The sequence below is a fragment of the Tinamus guttatus genome, unplaced genomic scaffold (assembly GCF_059628265.1).
Source record: "Tinamus guttatus ecotype Peru unplaced genomic scaffold, ASM5962826v1 Tinamus_guttatus_pri_ptg000030l, whole genome shotgun sequence".
Classification (NCBI taxonomy): Eukaryota; Metazoa; Chordata; class Aves; order Tinamiformes; family Tinamidae; genus Tinamus; species Tinamus guttatus.
The window spans coordinates 3598415-3622344 of NW_028288564.1; the positions used below are offsets into that span (position 1 = coordinate 3598415).

General features: G+C 38.7%; 1 protein-coding gene across 4 annotated transcripts in view; it reads right to left on the minus strand.

The window, feature by feature from the left end:
• The window catches only part of MCF2L (MCF.2 cell line derived transforming sequence like), a 120459-nt gene that overhangs the window by 43908 nt on the left and 52621 nt on the right, over positions 1 to 23930 (minus strand). For all 4 annotated transcript variants that reach the window (XM_088530508.1, XM_088530500.1, XM_088530485.1 and 1 more), the window contains exons 2-3: positions 13119 to 13202; positions 6005 to 6119 (exon numbers count right to left, since the gene is read on the minus strand). In XM_088530508.1, coding sequence (XP_088386634.1) covers positions 6005 to 6119; positions 13119 to 13202 — 199 coding nt within the window. The remainder of the gene's footprint in view (positions 1 to 6004; positions 6120 to 13118; positions 13203 to 23930) is intronic.

The following is a 23930-nucleotide window of genomic DNA, read 5'->3' on the forward strand; positions in this document are numbered from 1 at the left end:
TTACTGGACAGTGTGTTACTTAGTTTTCCTCAAAAAAAGCAGAAAGAAGTACTAAGTAAGAAGTATTAAGTAAGTCACCAAAAAAGACAACTAGGTAAGGAGGGAAAAAAAAAACAAACAAACCAACCCCAAAGCACACACAAAACAAACCACAAGCAGTTTGTTAAATTTTCCGAGTAGACTGGACTAATGAAAACTCCTACATGAGGTACAGAACTTTAGTAATTCATTTTCCCAATTTTACAGTGCTTAATTCATTACCTCCTTACCAGATTAAATGTACCTCCGGACACTGCATCATTCATAGACTATAGATACTTCTTAAATCCTTTACGCACTAAAAGAGTGAGTGGGATATAAGAAATAGAATGACTTTGCACGTACAGGGATGAGCTTTAAAACAAGTCTAAGACACTTATAAGGTTGACATCAAAACAAGCATAAGTGTTCTAAACCCAGTAAAAAAACATATATATCTATATATATATATATATTAAAAAAAAAAAAAATCAGGTCAATGTGTAGAACTCTGACCCAATCTTGTCAAACTTCATATCTGACACAAAAGCTTCAGAATACTGCTTAACTTTCAGATTCTTACTTTAAGATAAACCTTTGCCTTTCCTTTTCCTGCTTACAGGACCATGCAGCATTTACAACCATTTGGCAGCTTGGCAGCTCTGCTCTGAGAAAGGAAGAACCACACAGCAAGACATATTTTGCCAGAAGCCCCAGGATATTCTCATGGATGGATCTCAAGGACTGCCAAGGCAGCAGCATGGTATGGGTTCCATATCTTTGGCCTCGGTTGTAATCTCAGAAAGAAGAAATAAAACACAGCTCACAGAAGACAACCCTGAAGCTGCAAAACTGTTGCTCGGCATAGGGGTGAGAACTGTCAGGGTGTCAGGGTGTGACACATTTCACCCATTATGTGTAACGTCGATCTCTGGTACTCTCAAGTACTTAGTTCTTAGCTAGTGGAAATCATCTTCTTCAGTTTGCAGATAAATGAGGTTACACATGCAGCTGTTTTTCCATGCTGGCTCTTCATAAAGAGAGGTTTATCAGCTCAAACACAGCATTACCCAACTATTGCTGCAATTACTTCCCGAGGACAGTGGGGAGTTCGAGCTGGGGAGACCGCACAGTCCCGAGCTCCCTCTGTGCTCTCCAGTGCTCCTCATGCCCAGGAGGTTTGTTCGCGTTAGCGACATTCCCACAGTCCTGCCTAGCTAAATCCACCTCTCCAAGCACCTTCGCTTATCCAGGCTACAGGAGTCTTCGTGGATCCAAACACACCAGAAAGCTTCACAAGGGCATTTTCATTTTCAGTTTTTGTGGAAACCCGTCTTGTTATCCCAAATGACAGGGAATGGGTGCAGTTAATAAAGAAGGACTTTACTTGAAACTTGGTCTTAAAAGTTCTGCTCTTGTGCCTGCTGTCAGAGATAAACACTCTGTGAGATTATCAGTTCCGCTGTGTTGCTTGGCAGGATTTCTCTCCCATTTCAAACACCACGCGGCATCACAAACAATAGCATTTCGTAGAACACCACATGGTTTTCAAGAATTTATAAGCCACCAGTATCCTAGAGAAGAGGACATTTTCCTGGACAGGAAACCAACAGGGACAGCTTTCAAAACAGGAAATAGCAGAACATGACAAGTTAACCTGGGACAGGATTAAGATGAGGCTGTCGGACAGAAGTGTGGTACAAGACAACTGTACATGGCTCATTTCTGAATACAAGTATTGAAGGCCAGTCTAACTGTCTACCAAAAGTTGTTCTGAATTTTTTGACCTAGACTGTTTCTCCATTCTTTGAAAATAACTTTCCAGTTAAACTCCTGTAGTCACAAGAGATTAAAATTTTACATTTGCAATACTGTTTTTATCTTGTTTGCTTTGTTCAAAAAATGAACCTATAATATCAAAGCAATGCCTTTAAACCACTCCTTTTTGTCTTCTCATACATTATAGTGTTATCTGATTGCATTAGAAAGCCATAATTTATCAGAAATAAAACCATATATTCTGGATATTTTGGATATCCCGTCATATTTTTTTAAAATCACGGCTGTTATCTATTAACTTTTTTCAACTAAATCCTCAAGTTACACCCCACACTCTATAAACTCATATTCCAAGAACAAATACACACTGTTAAAAATGTTCATGTGACAGATGTGGTGGATGGAAATAAATATAAACTCTTGTCATTGGGGATTGGAGCACACCACAAAACTTAAACATCTATATAGGATTAAAAAAAAAAATCACCAAAAAGAATAAAACAAACAAAAAAAGGCCTTAAAAAGTCTTTTCAGGACTTAAAGTTTTAAATTAGGTAGTTATTTCAGAAGGCTGTTACAGATCTCTTTGGAATATTCCACTTTGCCCAACTAGGATGTAGAGGTACACCCTGCAGAGGCCTTTCCCGCTTTGCCGTATGAATGACTGATACTCTGACTGATACTTTTTATTCAGCAACACTCATGCTAAAAAACATTAATTCCTGTGGATGCATAATTATATGTAAAGTGTTTGTATGCATTCAACATTTTAGTTAGAATATTCTTCCCAGAAAGCATTGCTCTAAGTACATAGAGTCTTTTTATCCAACTTTGGGTAATATATGTATAAACCCAGAAGTTATTTAACCTAAGCAGAAAACATTCCCATCAAGAGAATCCCCATCTTTTAAATAAAATTTCATTTTGTACCATAATAAATAAATAAATAAAATCATATAAGTAGCTGATAAAAAGAAAAATCTGGTTCCCAAGTGCTACATGGCCACCTATATAACATGTCTCTCTACCAAAACAGTTGTTTTAGAGTGACTAGTTATAACGTTCTATTGTATTTCTATTTCTTTAAGTACACATGGTACATGATTCATGTCCAAAAATCCCGTATTGGATGTTTTGTCATTATTGTAATTTCTTATGGGTGGTCTATATGTTATCCAGATAGCTACAGAATATGCATTGATGCAATGCTAACAACACTCACCTGAGGAAAATTGTTCAACTTTATTAACGAAATACTCTAACCTTGAGGCAACTCTCATTTTTAAAGACTTGAAGTATTCCCCTTCTGCTGTCTCCTTTCCTAACTTCCTTGGGTATCCAAGCATCTACCAGAAATACAGGTACTGATAGCTCAGCTACTTGCATTATTCTACTCCGTGCTCATCTCAGTTGGTAATCTGTAACTTAAAATAGGTCTACTTCTAAACATCAAGTGCCTCATGAGACAGCTAACTCTTCCAGACTGAAGACCACTACAAAAGAGAAAGGGAAATTTTAGATAGGAGAAGCTTGTGAAAGCCATGGGGTTTAGATACTACAGAACAGTAACATAAGCAGAAGGAACAAGGTGATGTTTATCCCTTTAAATTAGAGGAAAGGAAAGAGGTTAAAAGGTTTTGTTCTTCTCTTTTGACAGAGTCCTAGGCCAGTCATTATCAAGACTTTTACTGGTACTTCTTGTACTTGGGAATGAAACATTTGCCCATCTACTGATAACGCCAGCACTAAGAGGTGTCATAACTGAAAGCATTTGATGATGCAAGTTATACTGGAGAACACAGAAAGGTCCTTTCCTACAGGGCTGTATGGGCAGTATGGGCAATATTTTGTGTCGTTTCCACAAAACACTGATGTATGTTGATTCTTGTTGCCAACCCCTTGCTGTGATCAGGAATCCCGTACAGGGCCACGTGGCACAAGCAGCCTAGCACGCTCTCCCACGAGCCAGCGTGGGTCTAGATGTGTCTGTGATCCATAGAGTTTTTCATGGAAATATCTGATTCACCGTGAGTTGGCCCGAACAGTCAGAAGACAGGAGTTAATGTATTTCATAAACTAAATGATACTGATCAGGACAAAGCATTCCAAGCATAAAAGTTCTGGCCTATTTTTATCCTTCCTGTAAATCTATGCTGTATGCCTCTTTATTAAACTCAGGCAATAAACAAAGGAATAAGTAGTTGCCTTCGCTTCTTCCAAAAGCAGTTTCCAAAGCACACAAAACAGTCTTTAAAGTGTTAGCCCTTGAAAACAAAACATTGCAGCAAAACTCTTACCTTAGGAGCACCCTAACAGTGTAAGAAATAGCAAAATCCAAGAAAAACGTCAACATTGTTCATCTGTAGTCAACATTATTAGCAAAACATATATAGGAATACCTAGTGGCATTCCTGCAGTCTTATTCCTATAAACCTACCCAAGGGCTTGTAAACTGAATTTTATATGGGATGCCTGTTAACACCAGTAGTTAAAGATGTCAGCGATGCCTTCAGTCCATAGAGATTACAGCAATATACTTGGCCACAATAAAAAGTTCCAATTTTGATAGTATTTTAAAAGTGGTTTTAACATTTCAATTTGAAATTTGACAAAAAGATCAGGTTAAATCCTAAAATATTGTTATATTCCCTCTAGTTACTATCTTATTATACATATCCAGTCAGCTGCCAGCTCCCTAGTTTACAGTTTAGCCTCTCTGTAAAGAACTGGAAAATGAAAGACATGCACAAAACTATCCCACAAGAACAGCCAAACCATAAGAAACAGCCGCTTCTGGCTGAGGAGGCCTAAGATAATTACTGAAGGGTAGGAGAAACAAAGAGAAAGACCTCCAGCAAATCTGTTCCCAGAGATTTAATTGGGGGGGGGGGGGGGGGGCAAAAAAGAAAACAAGCAAAAAAACACCCCCACCCACTCCTGCCAAATCACTGAGAGCCCTCCCCTGCACCAGATGCTGTTTTCTCTGCTGGGAATTTCTCACATAAGCCCTATCCTGTGAAGTTCAATGGACCAGGATAAAGCAAACTGCCAAGGACTTTCAAAAGGAAGGGCAGATATCAATGCAGTACATAATTATGTTTAATAAGAGCATTCAAGACAGACACTATCAGGGAATGTTTAGCACCAGTTTAGTTAACGCAAGCATAAATAAAGGAAAAAGTTTCAGTGTTCCTCTCCCTGCTAATCTAGGGCTTGCCAAGCACAACGGGGACATCCCCAAGCAGTACCCCACTGCACATAACCAGCACAGTTAAGTCTCACAACATAATTAAGAGAAGGAAGGTTGATTACAGGGAAGACCAGTATTTCTCACAGTGTGCATACAGTAAAGAAAACTTTGCATGTGCATGAAAGAAACCCGTCACTGTCAGTTTTGGCATGATCCATACTGAGTTGGACCAAACGCTGTCAGCAAAGGAATGAGAACTTTGAGAGCAGCATTTGGTTGCTGTTATAAAGCATGCATCTGTAGGAGCTTTTAACCCCTGAGCACCAGGTAGCCCAACAGAGCACACCAACAGGAGATCACTTGACTCGTACAGTCATTCCAGCATGAAGAGGCTCAGGTGGTCTCCAACCCAGGCTCAATTCAGCTCAGGTTGTCCAGGGCTTTGTACAGATAGGTCTTGGAGACCTCCTTAACCTCTCTGGGCAAACTGTTTCAATGCTTAATTGACTAAGGGTGCCAAGCAAGTCCAGCAAAGGGTTGGAAGTGATAAAAACACTGTAGACTCAACTACAGCCAGGAAAAGGGGGCAAAAACAGTTAGGACAAACCCTTGCACATAACTATGTACTCCCTCACATTGAGTAACATCTTGAATATCCTCCAAGTTGACAAGAATTGGAATGCTCTGCCAGAGCTGTACATGTTTTCAATTAAACACAGAGCACAACACTCCAAGATATAGTGAGGAGAGATAGTAAGCAAGGGGACAACGTGTATCACAGAATCTGCATCGACACAAATGACATCCAGGAAGTAACTTCTTTCAACTCCAATGAAAGAGAGTTCATCTGTATAACTGTTAGGCAGTTCTTGCTGATGGAGTCTCTTACCTACACTGTACTACTACAAGCTGCATTTTCATTTTTTTAATCAAATACCAAACCTGGCCTGCACACTATGACTGAATATGAAAAATCATTTAGCAGATCACACTCCTTTCTCCTAGATGAACGCTCACCTCGGGATGCTCGTCAGGTACGTCAGGACGTTCTGGAACTCCTTTTCAGGGATCTCGCTGAAAGCTGGATAATCTGGAAAGGTGATAACAGGGCAGCCATCTCCCCCTCTTCCACCTAAAAAGAAAAAAAGAAAAAAAAGAAAAAAAACACCAGGAGACGTATTTACATTTTATCTAGGTTGCAATTTCACCGCAAATGAATTACTGCATTTTTTCCATTATCAATACAGTGCTCACCAGCATCCTTCCACTATAAGGACAGACTAAAAGAGGTGTCAGAGCATTAAAAGGACTGGGGCAAAGAGTTTCGGAAGAATCTTCTCACCCGCTTTCTCAGATTATCTATAACAGGTAAACAAAGTCAAACATCTGCACTGCAGCATGGCTATTAAAAAGGTGGCCATCATTATCATCTCTATCTTCTCTGGCATTTCCACTGCTGTAATGAATTCACAAATGCAAGGCTTTCAATGCCCTTCCCATTCCCATTTTTAATATGCAAAAGGGTTTTTTTTTTTGTTTTGTTTTAAAGCCATGCTAATCTTCCAGGACTTAGGCAACAATGACATAACTACCATGCAAATATCACAGCTTTCCAAGCATAATCCTTATGGCGCATCCAAGCACAGCAATAGGGGAGTTAATTTTAGCTACATAAATATTCCTAACACAAATGTAATTTAAGACCAAACTAAGGACCAAAGTATTTTCCTCCCACAATTTTATTAAAAGTGTTTTTCCAAGCATCATAACAAATTTGACTGCTTATGAAACATTCTGCTCTCTATCTTATCTATTTTTAGGCACAATTAGGCATTATTTGCAGTACTCCTCTTGGGTATTTGCTTTGTTCCACTTAACTTTTATAAATAGAAAATGTGAAACAAAAGAAAAGAACAAAACGCTTGTGGGACACATTGTGAAAGCGGAACCCCCGAATCTGCCTTTCAGGAAGCTCCCAGACCATGACTGCTTGGCAAGGGCAAATAGAGCCGCCCTGCCTTGCCACAGCCTATTAATTTTAACTTTCTAATCCAAGGTTATCGTGGCTGCAGACAACTCTATTCTGTCATATACTGTCAGTGTACTTGGTTGTTTAATCATTAGGTTAGTCTCATATTTACCTGACCAGACACTTAAATGCACATAGAGCTTCAAAAGCTGCTCAAGTGCTTCTCTTTATCAGGGTTTCAGTAATGCAAACAGTTCAAGGCCAAGTGATCTGAATATCACATATAATATATATAATAGGACAATAGAAAGTATTATGTAGAATCTGTAGAATTTCAGGATTAATATTGATGGTCATAGAAGTCACTTCCTATATCGAAGCTTTAAGTACACTAACACAGGCCACTAGTGGAGCAGTTGCTACTTTTGTAAATGCATGTTTGTTACCACAAGCCTCAAAAAGGCCATGGAATATATAAATAATATATATAAAATCCTAAATTCAATTGCCCTAAATTCAATTGTATTTTGATTTAGTAATAGCAAATGCAATAGGTGGGCTCAACATTTAGCATCCTCCATGTTTTAAAGTGCACTGTATAGTGAACTGTGCAGGCCTGAGGCAGCAAGGAATGAGGCACTTGATTTAGATTTTTCCCACCTCTGTAAAAGCAGCATTACACAGCTTATTCCCAAGCTAACTGTGTAAAATGTGATTTCTGTCCTTCTCCTGGAACTAAATCAAGTCAGAACGTAGAAAGGGAGGAGATAAAAGGGAAGTTATGGATTTTTGTGTGCGTGTGTGTGTGTGTGTGTGTTGTTGTTGCTGTTGCTACTACTGTTTACGTGAAAGGAGGAAAAAAAAAAAACTCACAAGTGGAAAAAAAGAGGCAAATATTATCTTAGTCTACTTTAAGGCAAAAATTAAGATTCTTTTGACAATAGAACCACATATTAAATATTAAACATCCAGTGTTTAAAAAGTATACGCAACCAGTACAAAAAAGGATAAAAGAACACCCTGTTATGATCTCCAAGTCCTATCATACATGAAAATCAATCAATCTGCACAGAATAATTTTAAAATAAGCTACTGGAATTTCGATGGCAATCAAAAAAGAAAATATACAAAAATATTATATACTACATGTGTGTGTGTATTATAATATTTTCATAAGCTTAGGCCTTTTTGTAAGATGACTATATCTAGTTACCTCAGAACCACAGCAGCTGGACAATCATATCCCTCCTTGTGAATAGTCCTGAAATTTTAACCACAGTTTTGGAACAGGCTCAACTTATTTGCTGGCCAAGTTGAGCTCACAATGACACATATGAGCCTATGCTCTATTTCTAGCCTTAAACAGGGTTGCATTGATTTATCCAACTGGAATTTAACAGTTTTATGTGTTCTTAAGACAGTCAATTCTCTGAGTTCTTTTTCTTTTCATCTGTTGGCTGCAAAAAAAGAAAATCTAAAAGGATATTAAAAAGCCATATTATTGTTACACACACACACTACTATGACTGTACATTGGGACATGATAAAATATTCCATATAATCTCTCAGAAATATTAAGCAAACACCATTTGGAGTGCCAGATTTTTTGTTTAAATTGCAGATAGCAAAGGAGAACGTACCGGTTCTCAAGCATTTATAAACAATCTATAAATGTTTTATAAAGAAGGATTATTAAGAATTACTTAAGACATGTCTCATAACACATAGTTGTAAAGAGCATTGTCCAAAAAGAGAGATTTATTGTCTTTTAGTCTAAAAATTGATACAGCATGGAAGCAGAAAACTGCAATTTCTAACAGCAACAAAGAGAAGAAAAATAAAAAAAAACAAAACATACGCCACTAAGTGCATCCAAATCTTAATACTATTTCTATAAGACTTTAAGACAAAAATTAACAACTCATTTACAACCAACTTTGTCAACTTATATAACATAATATTTATCAAAGTGAATACAAAATACCTATGTAAGTAGAAGGAAAGTTCTTCAGTGTGCGAGCTGCTACAATTCCAGTAAACTTCCAGCTAGGTGGAGCTGTACTCTAAATAAATCTCGTTTTTTTGGACTATGGGCAGCTTTTATCTCAGCTCTGAATTTTGGGCAAATGCACATTTTAAAAGCATGTTGAATGCCATTAGCTCCACAGGTTAGGCAGCAAAACGACTTAATTCTGCTTATGAAACAACTGCATACAAAATTATTCTTTTATATATGCATATATACTTATGTATGAAATAGGAAAATGAGCTTTTCAAACTAGCTGGACTACTGTGGAATAAGAGTATTGGTATCTACATTAGCATTTGTTATTTAGCAATTTAGGGGTTTTTTAATATAAATTTTGCTATGTCTAACTTTTCCCACCACTGTTTACTAACTAAGAAAGAAGTCTGGCACATCACCTTATCCACTTATAAACCAGAAAAATCAGAACACTCTTTTGCACAGATCTGAATTAAGAGGCATATGAATGACTGTGTTTTAAGCTAAAAAAAAAATCTCAATTGTTAGGTATTGGGATAGATGAAAAATGTTTACTACATTTTGCCTTGCCATAGTTGTGGTTCAGGGATTCTATTCATATGTTTTTGATGCAGAATTTCTTTTCTACTCAATTAATATACTTACTGGACAATTCACAGTACTTGGAATCAGAGTATAGACTTAGTGGAGGAGTGGATAAAAGCTTCACTGCATAACGTTTCCAAAACTAAAGGAGTTGAGGGGGATTTAAATTCTTTCTTTGAAATGAGAGAAAAGTTTAGTTATATTAGTTTACAAGCTGCTTTGTATCAAGGTTAATCAACAGTAAGTGTACTGGGTTACGAAGTAGAGTTCCAATACATTCCAATACAAGCGTGATCATTTCACTGAGATTTTCCTAGCCACAGATTCATTCTCATTCTTTCTTTCCTACTTTCTGCCTCCCCCGTCCCCATCACCACAGGCAGTGAACTTAGTATGCTGAATACCAAGTCTACCCCCAAGTAAGCAATACCTCTTCCACTGCCAAAACACATACATTTTATGTGTTCACCAGGGAACAAAGAAAAATCAGGATTGCTCTATACGGCACAGAATTCAGTGAAAAAAATTCTCAAACCCAACTTTAATCTCCAGGAAACCTCAACTGTACAAAGGAAATAGTTTAACCAGGGAGACTTGTTTGGATCATTTGCACAGTATGAACGACCCTATAAAAGAACTAAAACTTAGAGAGCAAGGGGAAGCATAACATCTAGAATTATAATCTGAAGGGCCAAGTGTATTAAGGATTTTTAAAACTAGTAGTTTTTGGACTGTAAGAAGAATGACCATGCATCAAATAATCAAAAATGCAACAAGTATAAGGAACTACAAAGAATAGCTCCCTTGTATTCCCTTTAATGGAAATGCTTTGCTGCATGTTGTGCAATGAGTTCAAAGAAAAGTAAGCCAAAATAATTATCTTGGTATTCATAGTGGCCAAATATCCTTTATCCTTTTAGTTATGTGCTAGCTAGCTTGCTAGCAAGTTAGAAAGTTGGGTTTGAAACTTTCCAATCAAAGAAAGAGAAAAGGAAATACTTAGTAAAGAAAATACTAGATGCAAATTAAGCAAACTGTATAAATGGTGCAGATTTTCCAGACAGAACGGTCTCTGAAAAAATTAAAATGCAACAAAATCCTAAACGCACACACTTCTGTGATGCAGAAGGAAAGTCGATGGCTGCACAAATAGCAACTATAGAAAGAAAAGCAAGACAGCTGAAACAGTGAAGCATAAAGAGAAGACCACCTGTTTTGATATCTGTAAGGGGATATCCAATATAACCTAACGGCAACAAAATATACTTACTATTACAAACGTTAGGACTATGCATTTTGAAAAGAAAAAAAAAACAGTTAGGAAAGTAAACAAGTAGGCCACAGATAAAATATTAAGTTTGGGATTTAGAAATTTGTGTGATGAGAAACCCTGTCTAGAGTTTGCCCATGCATTCAATTTAGGATAGACACATGAGTGCCTGCTCACAACTACAAGTAACAGCTACAACTGTCAGCATCTGTAGAAGCTAGCAAGTTCATGAAATTACACTTAGGCATATTTACTGAAAAAGCAGAACACTAAAATAAGTATCTTCTTTCATTTCAAGCCTTTCTGTTACCAACTAACAGGATACGAGAGATCAGTACTATATACACCCGCACAGAAAGAGACAGAATGAACCTGAAGTGAACCTGAATTAGGCCAAAATACAGAAAAAGTGGCTCAGAAAGAACTATCTTCTTCAGCCACAGATGATAACTAAATTTCACTCACTATTCAGACAAGCATCCCACTAGATCTGGATACTTCCTATTAGAGGAAGTACTGCAACTCTTAAATATATACAGTATTTTTTACAAATAAAAAAGTCGTCTAAAGACAACGGTGATTCAGCACACCTCCAAAAACTACCTACTAAAAGTACTCACAATCTCAAATCTTCATTTTAATGATTTTTATGTTCCGAGAGTCTATTTCCAAGGCAATATACAAATGAACTAGAGTACCCTTCTCATGCACACATCATGCTTTAAGGGGCAAAACCTGCGAAGTCCACAGAACCAAAAGCATTAGAATTCCGTGGGAGACTATTAGGATTAAAAAAAGTCCAAAGTCACATGAAAAATGTGTTAACAGTCAAGTTACCCAAGAATAACTACATTCTCTATTACATTTATTAAAGTCCACAGTAATGCAGCTGTCCTGCTATTTCAGGCAAACAGAACAGGCTTATAATAGATGCAAGGGTTAAATATTAAAGTGCATAGGGCAGACTGAGCAATGGGTGCCCTTGCTAAGCTCCACTGCACCATGGATGTAATGAGAACTGAATGTGCTTGTGGCTGTGTGAACTCAAGGATCTCAGTGGGTAAGGAATCTCCAGCTGGACTTGGGGGGGATCCTGTTCATCCACTCCAATTTTCCACTTGCTTCTGCAGGACAAAAATGTAAAAACCCTGCTTGCAGTTTCCTAACAAGGCTGATTCTTGTATAACTTCATCATGTATAACACAAGCAACTTTTTGCCCCTAGATATGGGGGACGAACATGGAATGTCAAAAGAACAAATTGCTACAAAAGAACAGCAGCTTAAACACCTTTTCACTTCTCATCATTCAGTGGTCTCAAATGAAGCATGCACATCCAGCTTCATAAACCAAAAAAGTTCTATTTCTAATTGCTGCCATCACCCAAAAGAGAAAACAGTCCCTACCACAAACCCACATTTGGTTTAATTCATGTGACAGGAGTAAGTCAGAATTAATGATCAACTGTGAGTACAATGAGACTTAATGAACTTGCTCCAAGTAGAGCAGTACATTGTTTCACTCCCTTGGGGTCTGGACCTCATGCAGGGAGAGATTTAAAGGAATAGAGAACGCTCATAAAGCCTGACTTTAGCCTAAGCAGGTAAATCTCCTTTATAATGAAGGGGGCAGGAGAGCTTTGCCAAGCCACTGACACTATCCTTCCCTATATATTGGAGGGAGGACTTGGCTCCAGTAGATCACCCGGGGGAGCTTTACAGAGAGGCCAGTAGGGCCATCTCCAGAGGCATATTGAACTTGTGCTGCACGGCCTGAGCTGGGAGCAAAGGGACCTGGCGGCTGCTCTCACTCAGAGCATTACTCTGGATGGACAAAGTTCAGTAGTTGGAGGACTCAAACCACAGCAACAACCAGGCTGCCTAAGCATTACACTCTGGTTCAGCTAGCTAGGGCTCCAGATCAGTGTTGGGTCTCAGCTGAGAGCACTGGGAAGCACAGTATAAATACCCACAGCTCCTTACCACTGACTACATTACCCAATGTTCCTATGCTAAGATCCTCAGGGCTTCCCCATTTCTTTCCCCCTCCACTATTATTCTTTTGTTATTATACCTGTTATTCCATCCCATTGACCTGAACACTTGAAATTTAACTATAATTTTAAGTTTCTATTACATTTCTTTCTGCAAAACACTACATATCGAGTCTTGGCTTCTGTATTTTCAATTGCTTATAAGGAACAGATTTCTTAAATATGAGGCCTTAGAAATTGTGGAAGAGTACCCTTCCACAAGGTCCAGCCAACATCCGAGCAAAGACTGCAGGAGGCAGCGCTGTCCTACCTGATAGGTAAGCAAACTGCTTCTTTAACTGGTCCTCAATATCCGCAGCATAGAGGGGAATGATGTCTTGATGCATGATTTCATCTATGGAGAGAAAAAGAAAAAAAAAAGAAACACATTGCAAAGTCATTTTATGTAAAATTTCACGGCAGAGGTACAAAAGATCCATCCTAGAACAAACAACCAGAATACTGTCCACATTTTCCAAAGCACTGAAGTGTTCGGAGGCTTTCAGGTGCTTTCCAGCAAGAAAATTTTTGCCCAACAGCACATTGATAAATGACTAAAAGCAATGTGTACTTGCCAGCATTTGGAAGAAGCATAGATGTCACTGAACATAGTGCTTTGGAGCTATTGCATTTCAGGAATGATGATAAACCGTGAGCTTTATACATTTCAAATTCAGTTTTTATTAAGGACATCTCAAAAGTTAAGAAGAGAGGCAGGAAAAGGCCAATATTCAGTCTGGCAAGCCTTACCGAAGCCATCCCACAGCACACACACGGCACGTTCACAGGCAGGTAACATTTTACAGACATCACACACTCATCAGTGGATTTTCCAGAATGAGCAGAAAAAAAGGAGTGCATTTTATAGATGCATATTCTGAATTGCTCTGCTCAGGGGGAGCATAAGATCCTTCATATGGAATAGAACTCTCTCCAGACTGTCATGCAGTGCCTAAAGAACATTGCCTTCTGGTGGTCCTTAAGACAGGTATTTCATGCTCCACAGCATATCCTCCTCGCACTGCACCTGAGTTGGTACCAGTACAGAAAAGCATTTCTCAGTCTTCTATTTTAACCCTTCTTCTTTATCTGAAAAAAGAGATATGATACTTTTCTGCTTCTTCATTTTCTGTACAAGATTTGGTGGAGCATGCAGCAGAGTAGCTACATTCCCAACAGCACATTTCCAGAGCGCAAAAACTCTTAAGTTTTGCTGACTACTTTCCTTACCCCTATAAAGACTTTAAAGGGCTGCCTCACTCATTGAGCAATGATTTTAACCTCACTGAAAAGCAGTGAAAAGAATCATGTAGCATTTTTATTACTTTGTTTTGAACATCTCTTAATTTGCCATTATATAACAGAGCTTTTACAATGTGCATTGAAGTTTCATTATGATATACCCCTGTCTGACACTCAGAACTGAGAGTGTGCACAGCAAAAATAAGTTTAAATGTGATAGAGGGATAAACATCATCTGCCTTCAAATACAACTTGATCGAACAGAAGTACTACTCTGGCCCTTAAGGAATTGACTTGCTATTAGTGATATTGCTCAAATGCTAGAAATTGCAGTAAGGCCCATTCATTTTTACGGGCAAGTCTCATGTGCATAGAATTCTGAAAAGTTCAATTATTTGAGAGCAGCCAAAGAAAATTTTCAGTTATTTCTCCCACATAAGCAGCAACTTATACTGGTGAACAGAACTTCTCTGTTCTCCATCTGACAGCCCGTGACAGAAGAACACTCATGATTTCTTTCAAGGTCACACACTGATCTGAGCTATTTCGCTGTATCCGGTGAACTGCTGCTTGATGAGAAGACCTCTGCATACCACACTGTGAAGTCCATAAGTGGATACGCTTAACTTAAGCCATATTTCACTGAGCCTTTCAGCTATGTCATCATCCTAGTGCTTGCAGGAGAAAACTCAAAATAGATCTTCCAAAACTCCAATTCCAGATTGTCAAGTTATTTCCAAAAAGGGTGGGGATGGGAGGAAAAGGGAGAACCCTCCACACAAAGGAAAAATAAATTTTACTGTTAGTCCTAAAACTAAAAATAGAACTAGTTGCTGCTAATTTAGTGCTACTTTTTTAAAAAAAATAAAGTTAACCCTTGATTCTTCAAAGTAATGCCTACAGGTGGAGACACTGACGTCAATAAAACCTGTTAAGAGGGTCAAAGCCTAATTGAAGGAGATCAAAGCAGGGGAAAACGTAATCATTTCAGTCATTCTGTCTATGGTCCCAGGCAGAAATAATTTTCATACCTTCACCATAAGCACATAATAAAACAGATGGTGTGCTTTGCCTATATAAATATTTGACACAGGACATGCAAGGCAATTCTGAGTCAGGCCAACTCTTTACTTTACGCATCCCAAATGTGCGGAGATCATAACTTCCTCATATCTGCACGAGGAATCATGCCCCTGCCCCTGCCTGTGCTATGAAAGGGTGGCAGCATCAATCAGGTTGCTCCCCTGCTCCCCTCGGCAGCAGCACCAAGAGCTTTTGGAACCCACAAGGGGCAGTCCTGCCATCTGGGGATCAAACATTGCTTCACTGAAAATACAGCGTATTTCTCATCCACTGTTTCAGCCCAGCTGTAAGTCGAGTTTAAAAGTCAGCCTCTTGAGCACTGCAAAAGCAGGACACTGAGCAGTGCAAACCTGGAGATCTCCTTCCTCTTGCATCCTTCTCAGTCAAAGCACAGCTCTGTTCTCTTTTTCCTCCTGCTTATGATAACTTAAGCTTATTATTATTATTACTACTACATTTTTTCTATTCCTAGCACATTTCAAGAGGCACTGCCCAGGGCAGCACACTATCCTTGGAAACTATCCTTCTATGATATCTACAAACATACAGCTTACTCTAAAGTGATCTGTATTTTACAATATACTAAAAACCAGAAGACTCAGAGCTACCTAGAAGGGTATTAGAGGGAGAGAGAACATCAAAGCCATCCAATGGAAAGTTGCTTGAAAATGGAAATACTACCAAAACTTAAAAAAACATTGACAAAGTTATTTCATGGTTCAGAGCAATTACAGAAATGTGCTGTTTTAGAAGCAATTGCAACATGTATGTGTGTGCGTGTATATATGTATATAATGGAAGGCTAGGCTTTAGGTTAGCTTTGCAAATAGTGCTATCTACCTTTTTAAGAGACATCAAAAGTAAAGGACAAGGTTAGTCTTCAGCAAAAAAGCAGGCAGTGGATCAAAAGGTGAAGTGCAGCTAAGATTCTGAAGCAAAGTTTTCTCATATGAAAAAAATATATACCTGAAAATAAAAATAAAAATAGAGAGAGAGAGAGAGAAGTCTGTATTATATATATTGATCATCTCCTCCTCCTCTAATGAAGATGATGAAACACTTACAGTTTGCTGAAGATGATCCTTGGGCTTGCCTTAGGGTCACAGAAGGTAATTAGCACCAAGAGACAGCGAAGTTAACAGAGTAAGTGACAAACGATTCATACTGGGAGCACCTCAAAAAGCATAAGCAAGAGGTCACTACTTTTACAGAGCCAGGTGCCTGAAAGATTTAATTCAATGCACTGGATTTTTTTTTTCCCCTCTTCTTAAGGGAGAAGTATATTTCTCTTCCAGAATCAACAGTCTGTATTTGTCTTAAGAAACAGTAACTAGTTGTTGAGTCACTATCTACCCTGTGCGCAGTCAGGTCAAAGTCTCCCAGAGGGATGCAGGGCACAGGGAAATCCGGCTGGGACGCTAGCAGGGCATTGCAGCACACTCTGGGAGGATCTGCCCATAGCTCAATTAATGAATAGCTGGCACCAGCCCCTACCAGCCCCACCAGAACGGTTCTCTCCAAGGACTGAGGCTTGTACAGCCAGCAGGCTGGTCACAGGCTGATGGTGGTAGATTGTTAGGAAATGCAGGCAGGCACATGGAAATTCTGCTTTTAGACTCGGTTAAGTGTCTGCTAAGCATGTACATATCATCCTTATTCAGCGTTAAAGCTGGACTTACTGTTCAAACCTCTTTCAGGATCCTGAGGCATGAAAAGGTGCCCCAAAATGCAAAGTCCGAGAACCAGTGGCTTAGACAACTGCTAAAGCAGAAAAGCAGAAGGGGCTCTGAACATGCCCTTACAGTATTTACTCTGCATCCAGCAACACCCAAACTGCTGCATGATAATACATAAAACCCACAAGTTTTGGTGAAAGAGAAATCTTCTCATGTGTTTACATTGCAGCTGTGTATGAGGACATTCCCAGAACACCTTTCAAATAGTTCACTTGACCACCTACAACAAACTGCAGACCTTCTGCAGGTGTTCTAATACTGTTTGCAAAGCCTAGGACTCCAAGTTCCACACCTAAATACTCAATATTTACACACAGCAAGCTAGCAACCAGTAATGGTTTTACTGCTGTACTCTACCATCTTGATTAGTCTAAAGTAAATCTTTAAAAAAGGTTTTGTCCACCATGTTATGAATTAGACTTGCTTGGGGGAGAGTTTGTTCCTTTTTGTTGCAGGGCATAAACCAAGATTCAGACTTTGTATTCTAGACACTGACCATAATGTCACTACTAAGCAGAATCACTACTGGCAACACTACTAAAGACTTCCTCAGCCTTTAAAGATTAGGGTATAAATTGACTCTAGACAGTTGTCCTTAAATTTAAAAATCATATACAGAATCGGTCTATCGTGTTTGCACTGCTATGTGAGATTCTATTAAAATGGCAGAGTAAATTCAACACCCAGTTAGGATTGGAAAGTAAATTCAATCATCAACTTCAATATTTCTTTATGAGCTAAATTGGATTAAGATAAAAAGATAAAAAGGCCCACAAACCTTTTAAAGCATTTGCCAACTGTCTTACAGGTTTAAAAGACTGTTGTCAAGTTGCTGTCATACTTTAAAAACTTACTTCCTAATATTTACATATCAACACAAATAAAATCCTGTCTTCCTCTAGTGTAATTCTTTTGTTACTTACACTTCCCTACTCTGTCCCCATGCCCAATGGCTGTTGAAACACTGGTGTGCAGTTTTGTTACAAAGAGAATTTCATTTAGCCTTGAAAACAAGCTCACGACAAGAGCTGAGCATACAGATTTTCAAACCTGTCTTTCAGAAAGGGGTCTCATTTATGCCTATCGATTTGATTATGTGATCTTTTGCAAACATCAAAGAAAATGAAAACCGTACACAAAAGTCAAGCTGCTTCCAAATACAGAATCGTTTGAATATGTCTAAAACTCTTCTAAGAAGAAGATTTTTCTAATCCTTTTTGCAAGGCTGATGTAGGAACAGGGTCTTTGAAGCAGAGACAGCAAGCCTCAGTTTGGGAGGTAACACATGCAGATTTTTAACAGTAGCTTCAGAGACAAGAGGTGGGGAGAGGGGTCTCTCCATGACCCAACTCTACGGCTCTCCAATGCTCTCTTCCAAATATAACCCCTATTTCAGATCTTCTTGTAAGTCCAGGCTCCTTCCCTACTGCTGCTGTTCCCCAGTCTTCTTCCCTGTCCCATTTCAAGTATGGAGACACCCTTCATTAACCTTTCTGAAAGGGGAAGTGGTTCACCACTGGTTTTGGAGAGTTCTTTACTCCTCTCTCTCCTTAAGGGAGTTTTCACTGCTCTCAGATAGTAGGTTCAAATATTGCCCACTAGTCAAGTTCCAGTTTCTTCTCAGGCTGCCCTCCTGAGATTTCTTCTCACAATTTTAGTCAAAAATACCTTTCAGTTCTCCCTGCTATCCTGTCACCTCAATTCAAGGGGAAAACATTTACAAAAACTCATGATTTTGTATGTATTTTCTTTGTGATTAGAAATCTTCTATTAAAGAGAATTCATTGTGTTTTGTTTGGAAATGAGCTTATTTACACTTTAAGCTTTTCCATCATTACTTGAATATGCTGTTTCCTTAAAAGGATAAAGTGATGAAATATGTGCACAGCCAACAGACTGCAGGGCACACGCTCCTTGGAATCACTGACTTTGAGGAAAATCATTTCTTGGAAATATTCTTTAAATAGAAAAGATGTCACCTGGTATTCTTCTGCAACAATTGCCATTTAAATGAAGCTAATTCAGTGCATATTAATATACAGAATTAGTGAAAATCTGTTTTCTAAGCAATTTTTATAGACTCAAGTTCTATTTATGGTTCAATGGATTAACATTTACATAGTCCACAATTTACCTTGTTTTAGCTTGGCTATTTTACCTAGTATTTTCCAGAGGGAGACCTAAGAGCTTGCCTGTTTTACTGTACCTAAAATTCATAGCTGAAGAGAGATCCTAAGAGCAAAACATGCTAGAATATCCAGTCACTTTTGGAAAACTAGTTTTAAAAGTTCTCTCAAGTTGCCTGCCTAAAATAAGTCCCCTAGATTTCTCATGCATCTAGTATTGAAGGGTGCTATCAAAAAGTACAAGATGATTTTAAGTTATTACTTTATTATTTTCACAGCTTAACTCAACAGCTGCTAGTGCACAAAGGTTTTTTTCTAAGCCAACAACTGGAGATTTTTGGAAAAAGATTCACAGTATCTACTTTTCATGTAACGAGTGTAAGAGCAGAAGCGTGAACTCTCTAATGTAGATAATTCAGGTAAATGAGGTCATTTAAAGTGTTTCTCCCTAAAAACTGAATGATGAGCTTGTGGATATATCATCTTCTAATTCGACTTTAGATCTAGCTGTCATTTTTGTGTCTGGCTGTCATATTTCTGTCTCTATAACGTACAAAGTCGGCTTACAAAGACCCGTGCCCATACCATCAAGGGCAGCTGACTACATTTCAAATGAAACAGGATTACAGTTTAACCATGAAAGGACTAAAATTACTGGTATTTGAGTTACCTAATGCTAGTAAAAACAAGCCCTGAAGAAAGCAGTCTGAGAAAAGGATCAACATCACTCATGTTAAGATTTACATGTACTGGTAAAGGACTTCTCTTTCTCCTCTGATCAAACCTAAACCTATCTCGCTTCAGAGTTTTCCTACCACAAGGAAGAAGACTTGGCCCACAGCGCAACACAGGAGGTGAAGCTAAACAAGCCGTAGCTACCGGACACCGAGAAAAGTCTCCTGACATGGGTTGTTGTCCTCTTGTAAGGGCCTTAATCCAACTGCCACTGTACCAGCTGGACTTGCACCACCCTTTGAGTAGCACTGGATAAAAAAAAAAAAAAAAAAAAAAAAAAAAAAATCTTGCAGCCATCACTTTATACCCAAATGAAAGTGAAACCATTTGTACTTTTACACACATATGGACACAATTATGTCTTTCAGCACAGACCCCAGTAACACACCATAAAGCAAGCCACAAATCATTTCTTCTCTTCCTCTTTCTTGCTCAGTCAGCAAGATTTTCCTGAAGACATGACTGCCTCCTCTATGAAACCCATGCCTTAAATTGGAGAAATGTGTCTTTTTCTCAACTAGTTTGTGTGTTCTCTGCAATGGCTTACCCACTCAAACAGTTAAATACCTCCTACAAAGCAGGGAAAAGGGGTGGGCTTTATCTGAAAAAAAAATAATCTCTTCATTAAAGCAGCTTCCCATCTGGTAATTATAAACCCAAGATAATGACTCTGAGGACAGCCCCTTTATGCCTCTCAGCTGGGAAGCTGGGCCCCAAGGCAAACCTTTCATTTCCTCCTCCTCTTTGTCCCACCACCACCACCACTCAGCTTCCCTGCAGTCACTCCTGAAGTGAACAGGCCGGAGCAGCAGCGCTGATGAAGACGGTCCCCTTCCCCCGGCCTTTTGACTGGCTGAGTGATTTTTGAGTGTTGCTGAGAGGAACTCTGCACTCCAATGCTCTTTTTCATATGGCCAGTTGAGTCTGCAAACAGGCCTACAGAATGTTTTTAGTGTTGCATGGGCATGATGCTTCTAAGGTCTGCTGCTCCGTACGTTCAGATCATCAGAGCACCCTGCTGACTGCATCATTTTGAGCTAGGTGCTGCCTGTAACCACACTGAGCTGGTCAAGAGTGGCTCATGTAAGTGTTCATAGCTGCGTATTAAAGTCTCACTAGTCCAAAATATCTTCAGAAAGATATTTAATTTCCATTTTACCTGTCTGCAATGCTATCTGCACTAGCAGTCTGAGAACACGAGTAACAAATTCTCAGAATTTTTCATGCAGAGTACAGCTCTCTCAGTACAGAGTATTTGCACAAAAGTTATTACCTGCATAGAAGACTGCTCTCAACTTGCTGGTTTCTGGTAAACTAAAATATCGCAGACAACCAGGAAAGTACAAGTTGGCAATTTATAATATAATTTTACAATTAAAAATAAAGAAGCCAGCACACCACATAACCTCATTTAGCATAAGGTATCCAATAAATATTTAAAATAACACAGGTATGTAAGAATTGTACCATAAAGGCTTAACTGCTCACAATTAAACTACACCTCCCATTTCCTCTCCTGCTCAGAAAAAAAGGAACTTCCTTTTAAGAGTCTTGGTGCATAGAAGAGAGCTTTGAAGTGCTTATTTTTCTTTTTAACCAAATTCTGCCTTATAGAAATTCCACTTCTGTAGAATGCTATTACCAATATCAACTTATTTTATATATGGCTTCTGGTTCCCTTCATGTTAAGGGGAATAATTTAAAAGTCTTACCATAAGAGACAATGGCAGAGAATGGCTCTATAGCTACTGCTACACTAGGCCAGGTTGTGATCTCACATATTTTCTATGACAAGCAAGGATCTTACCAAGTCAAGACTTGGAAATGGGACTGCCAAAAAAAACCAAACCTGAAATCTTATGACTGGCATTTCCATAAGACTTAAACAGCTACTAAAGTGATTTTTGGACAACTCTTACACCAGAATTCCTGAACATCTAGATCTTTAACAGAGTTCATGACACATCAAGAGAAGAAACGTTACCCAGATATCCTCAGTCTAATTCAATCAACTCTTCCCATATTCCTCTTTTCCAACAGGTTTAGCAACATTAAAGTATCACATGCACGCTGAAATGGTACTCCTCTGCAGCTAGTTCTGCATTCTCAGTGAAATTTGGGGAGGGAAAGATAGACAGTCTGATGATGTCTCAGCAGATGGAATATAGGTAGTTATTTCCTAAGAACTATAAAATATTAAAATGAGCATCTCTCCTTCTTTCTTCAGTTCCTAGATTAATCAACACACATTAGGCAGCTTAGCCTGAAAAACAAGAAGAGCCAGTGGGTAACATCAAGGGAGATTTCCCAACCTGCTCATTTGCAAACCAGCATGAATCCACAAGACAGTACAAACATTCATCCCCACAGAAACATGTGAGGTAACAAAAAAAAACCCAAAACAACCAGAAACCCACACACCCACAACACACGTTTCTCCTCCCCAACTCCCTCGTACCCAGGTTGGAGGAAAAACCTTGTCACAAAACTCTTACTGCGCTAACAGTTCACACTTAGCAGTTCTGCAAACCCCCAGAAGATGGTCTGGGTGTGTGAACACAGACAGCAAAAGGAAAATTGTAAGATTAAAAAAAAAAAAAAAAAAAGGCTGTGTCTTTTGTGATAGCAGGTAAAAGGGAACAGTAGGCACAGGAAAGAGGGATTTCTTCAGTAAAGGAGGCAAACATCAGGATAAAACTTTGTTCAAGTACCATCTCCCTTCTTTCCACATCTCTAGCTACGAGAGACTCATGATTCTGTGGCATTTTTCATAGTCCTTAAATTTTGGTAGTTTTTAAACAATTACATTCATTTTACTAAAGCAGCCTGCACATTTAGCCATTCCTGAAAAAGAACAGAACTCCTTAGAATGATATGTTGAAAAACAAACAGGTTTCTACTGAAACGTTGCAGTGGATGGTACTTTTTGAAAGACACACACTTGCAATGCGGGGGGAAGAGGTTATGGGAAAGAAAAAGCAAAACCTCCTTGTGTTACATAGATGGTGGCTACTGATGCAAATTGTTCAAGTGAAGGAACCTCCTGCTTCCTGTTACCACAAACAAACAATTGTCCTTCTGTTTCTGGGTCTATAGGCCAAAAGGACGATGTGCAAATTCATGTTGGAAATTACTACTGATTCTCTGATTCTTCTCGTTTAAGGAAAAAAAAAAGTTGAGTTGCACTGCAAAGGTAGTGCTGCTTCCTGGCACAACAGTGAAACAGGCATAACTCCCATTTTCTTGATGCAGGTTGCAGCATAACGGCTTACCAGCCTACTTTGACAGGCAACCAAGATTTTGTTTTCTTTCAAGCACTTCTCCAAAACTTCTGGATTTGGCTACTTAACATCCATATCAAAACATGTACTGGTCTTAACTCATTTGCCCCTCCAAATACAAAAAAGATTCTTAGTTTTAAGTTGCCTAACTAATACCATCTCAAAGCAAAAACATCACAGAAAACTTCTACTCATTATCTTCTTTTCTAGCTACAGTAAGAGGTCCTGCAAGACCCTGTGAATGTGACAAACTACATCTTGGTCCTTTTCTGCTGTATCATCCACACCTACCTGACACACACAGCCTGCAGCACCAGAGCTTCTCAGAAGCCATTGACACGCTTGCAAGAGGGACCAAATACCAGTTAATTTGTAGACAGTGGAAGGCTATATAGTAATTATGAAGTCAGTCTACATCTCAACAACAAGATCTGGTATTTATTTATACCTGAAGAAAATTCAAAACAAGATAAATCAGATAAGGAGCATAGCAAAAAAGTGCTGAAGTTGTTCTAAAAAAGCTGAAAGTATTATCAGTTAAAATGATCACCCAATATCCAATTACTATGGCAAGATTGTTTTATACAGGGTTCAAGTGAATCTAGTCTGTTTTAGTGAGAAAGATGTTCTTCATGATACTTCCAATAATTATAATTGCTTCCATCCCAAACTGAGACAGAGCAGAGCACTGTGGCATGACACGCAGCCATATTATAGCATAACTTCCTGTCAGCAGCAAAGAGGGCTCGCTAAGACAGACAACAGCAACCCTGTCATACAGATATACTACCTTAAAACAAAGATTCCCGTGGTCTATACAGCATCTGTTACTAGTAAGGCAGCAGCAATCCTTCCAGGATATCTGGAGAGACACAGAGAA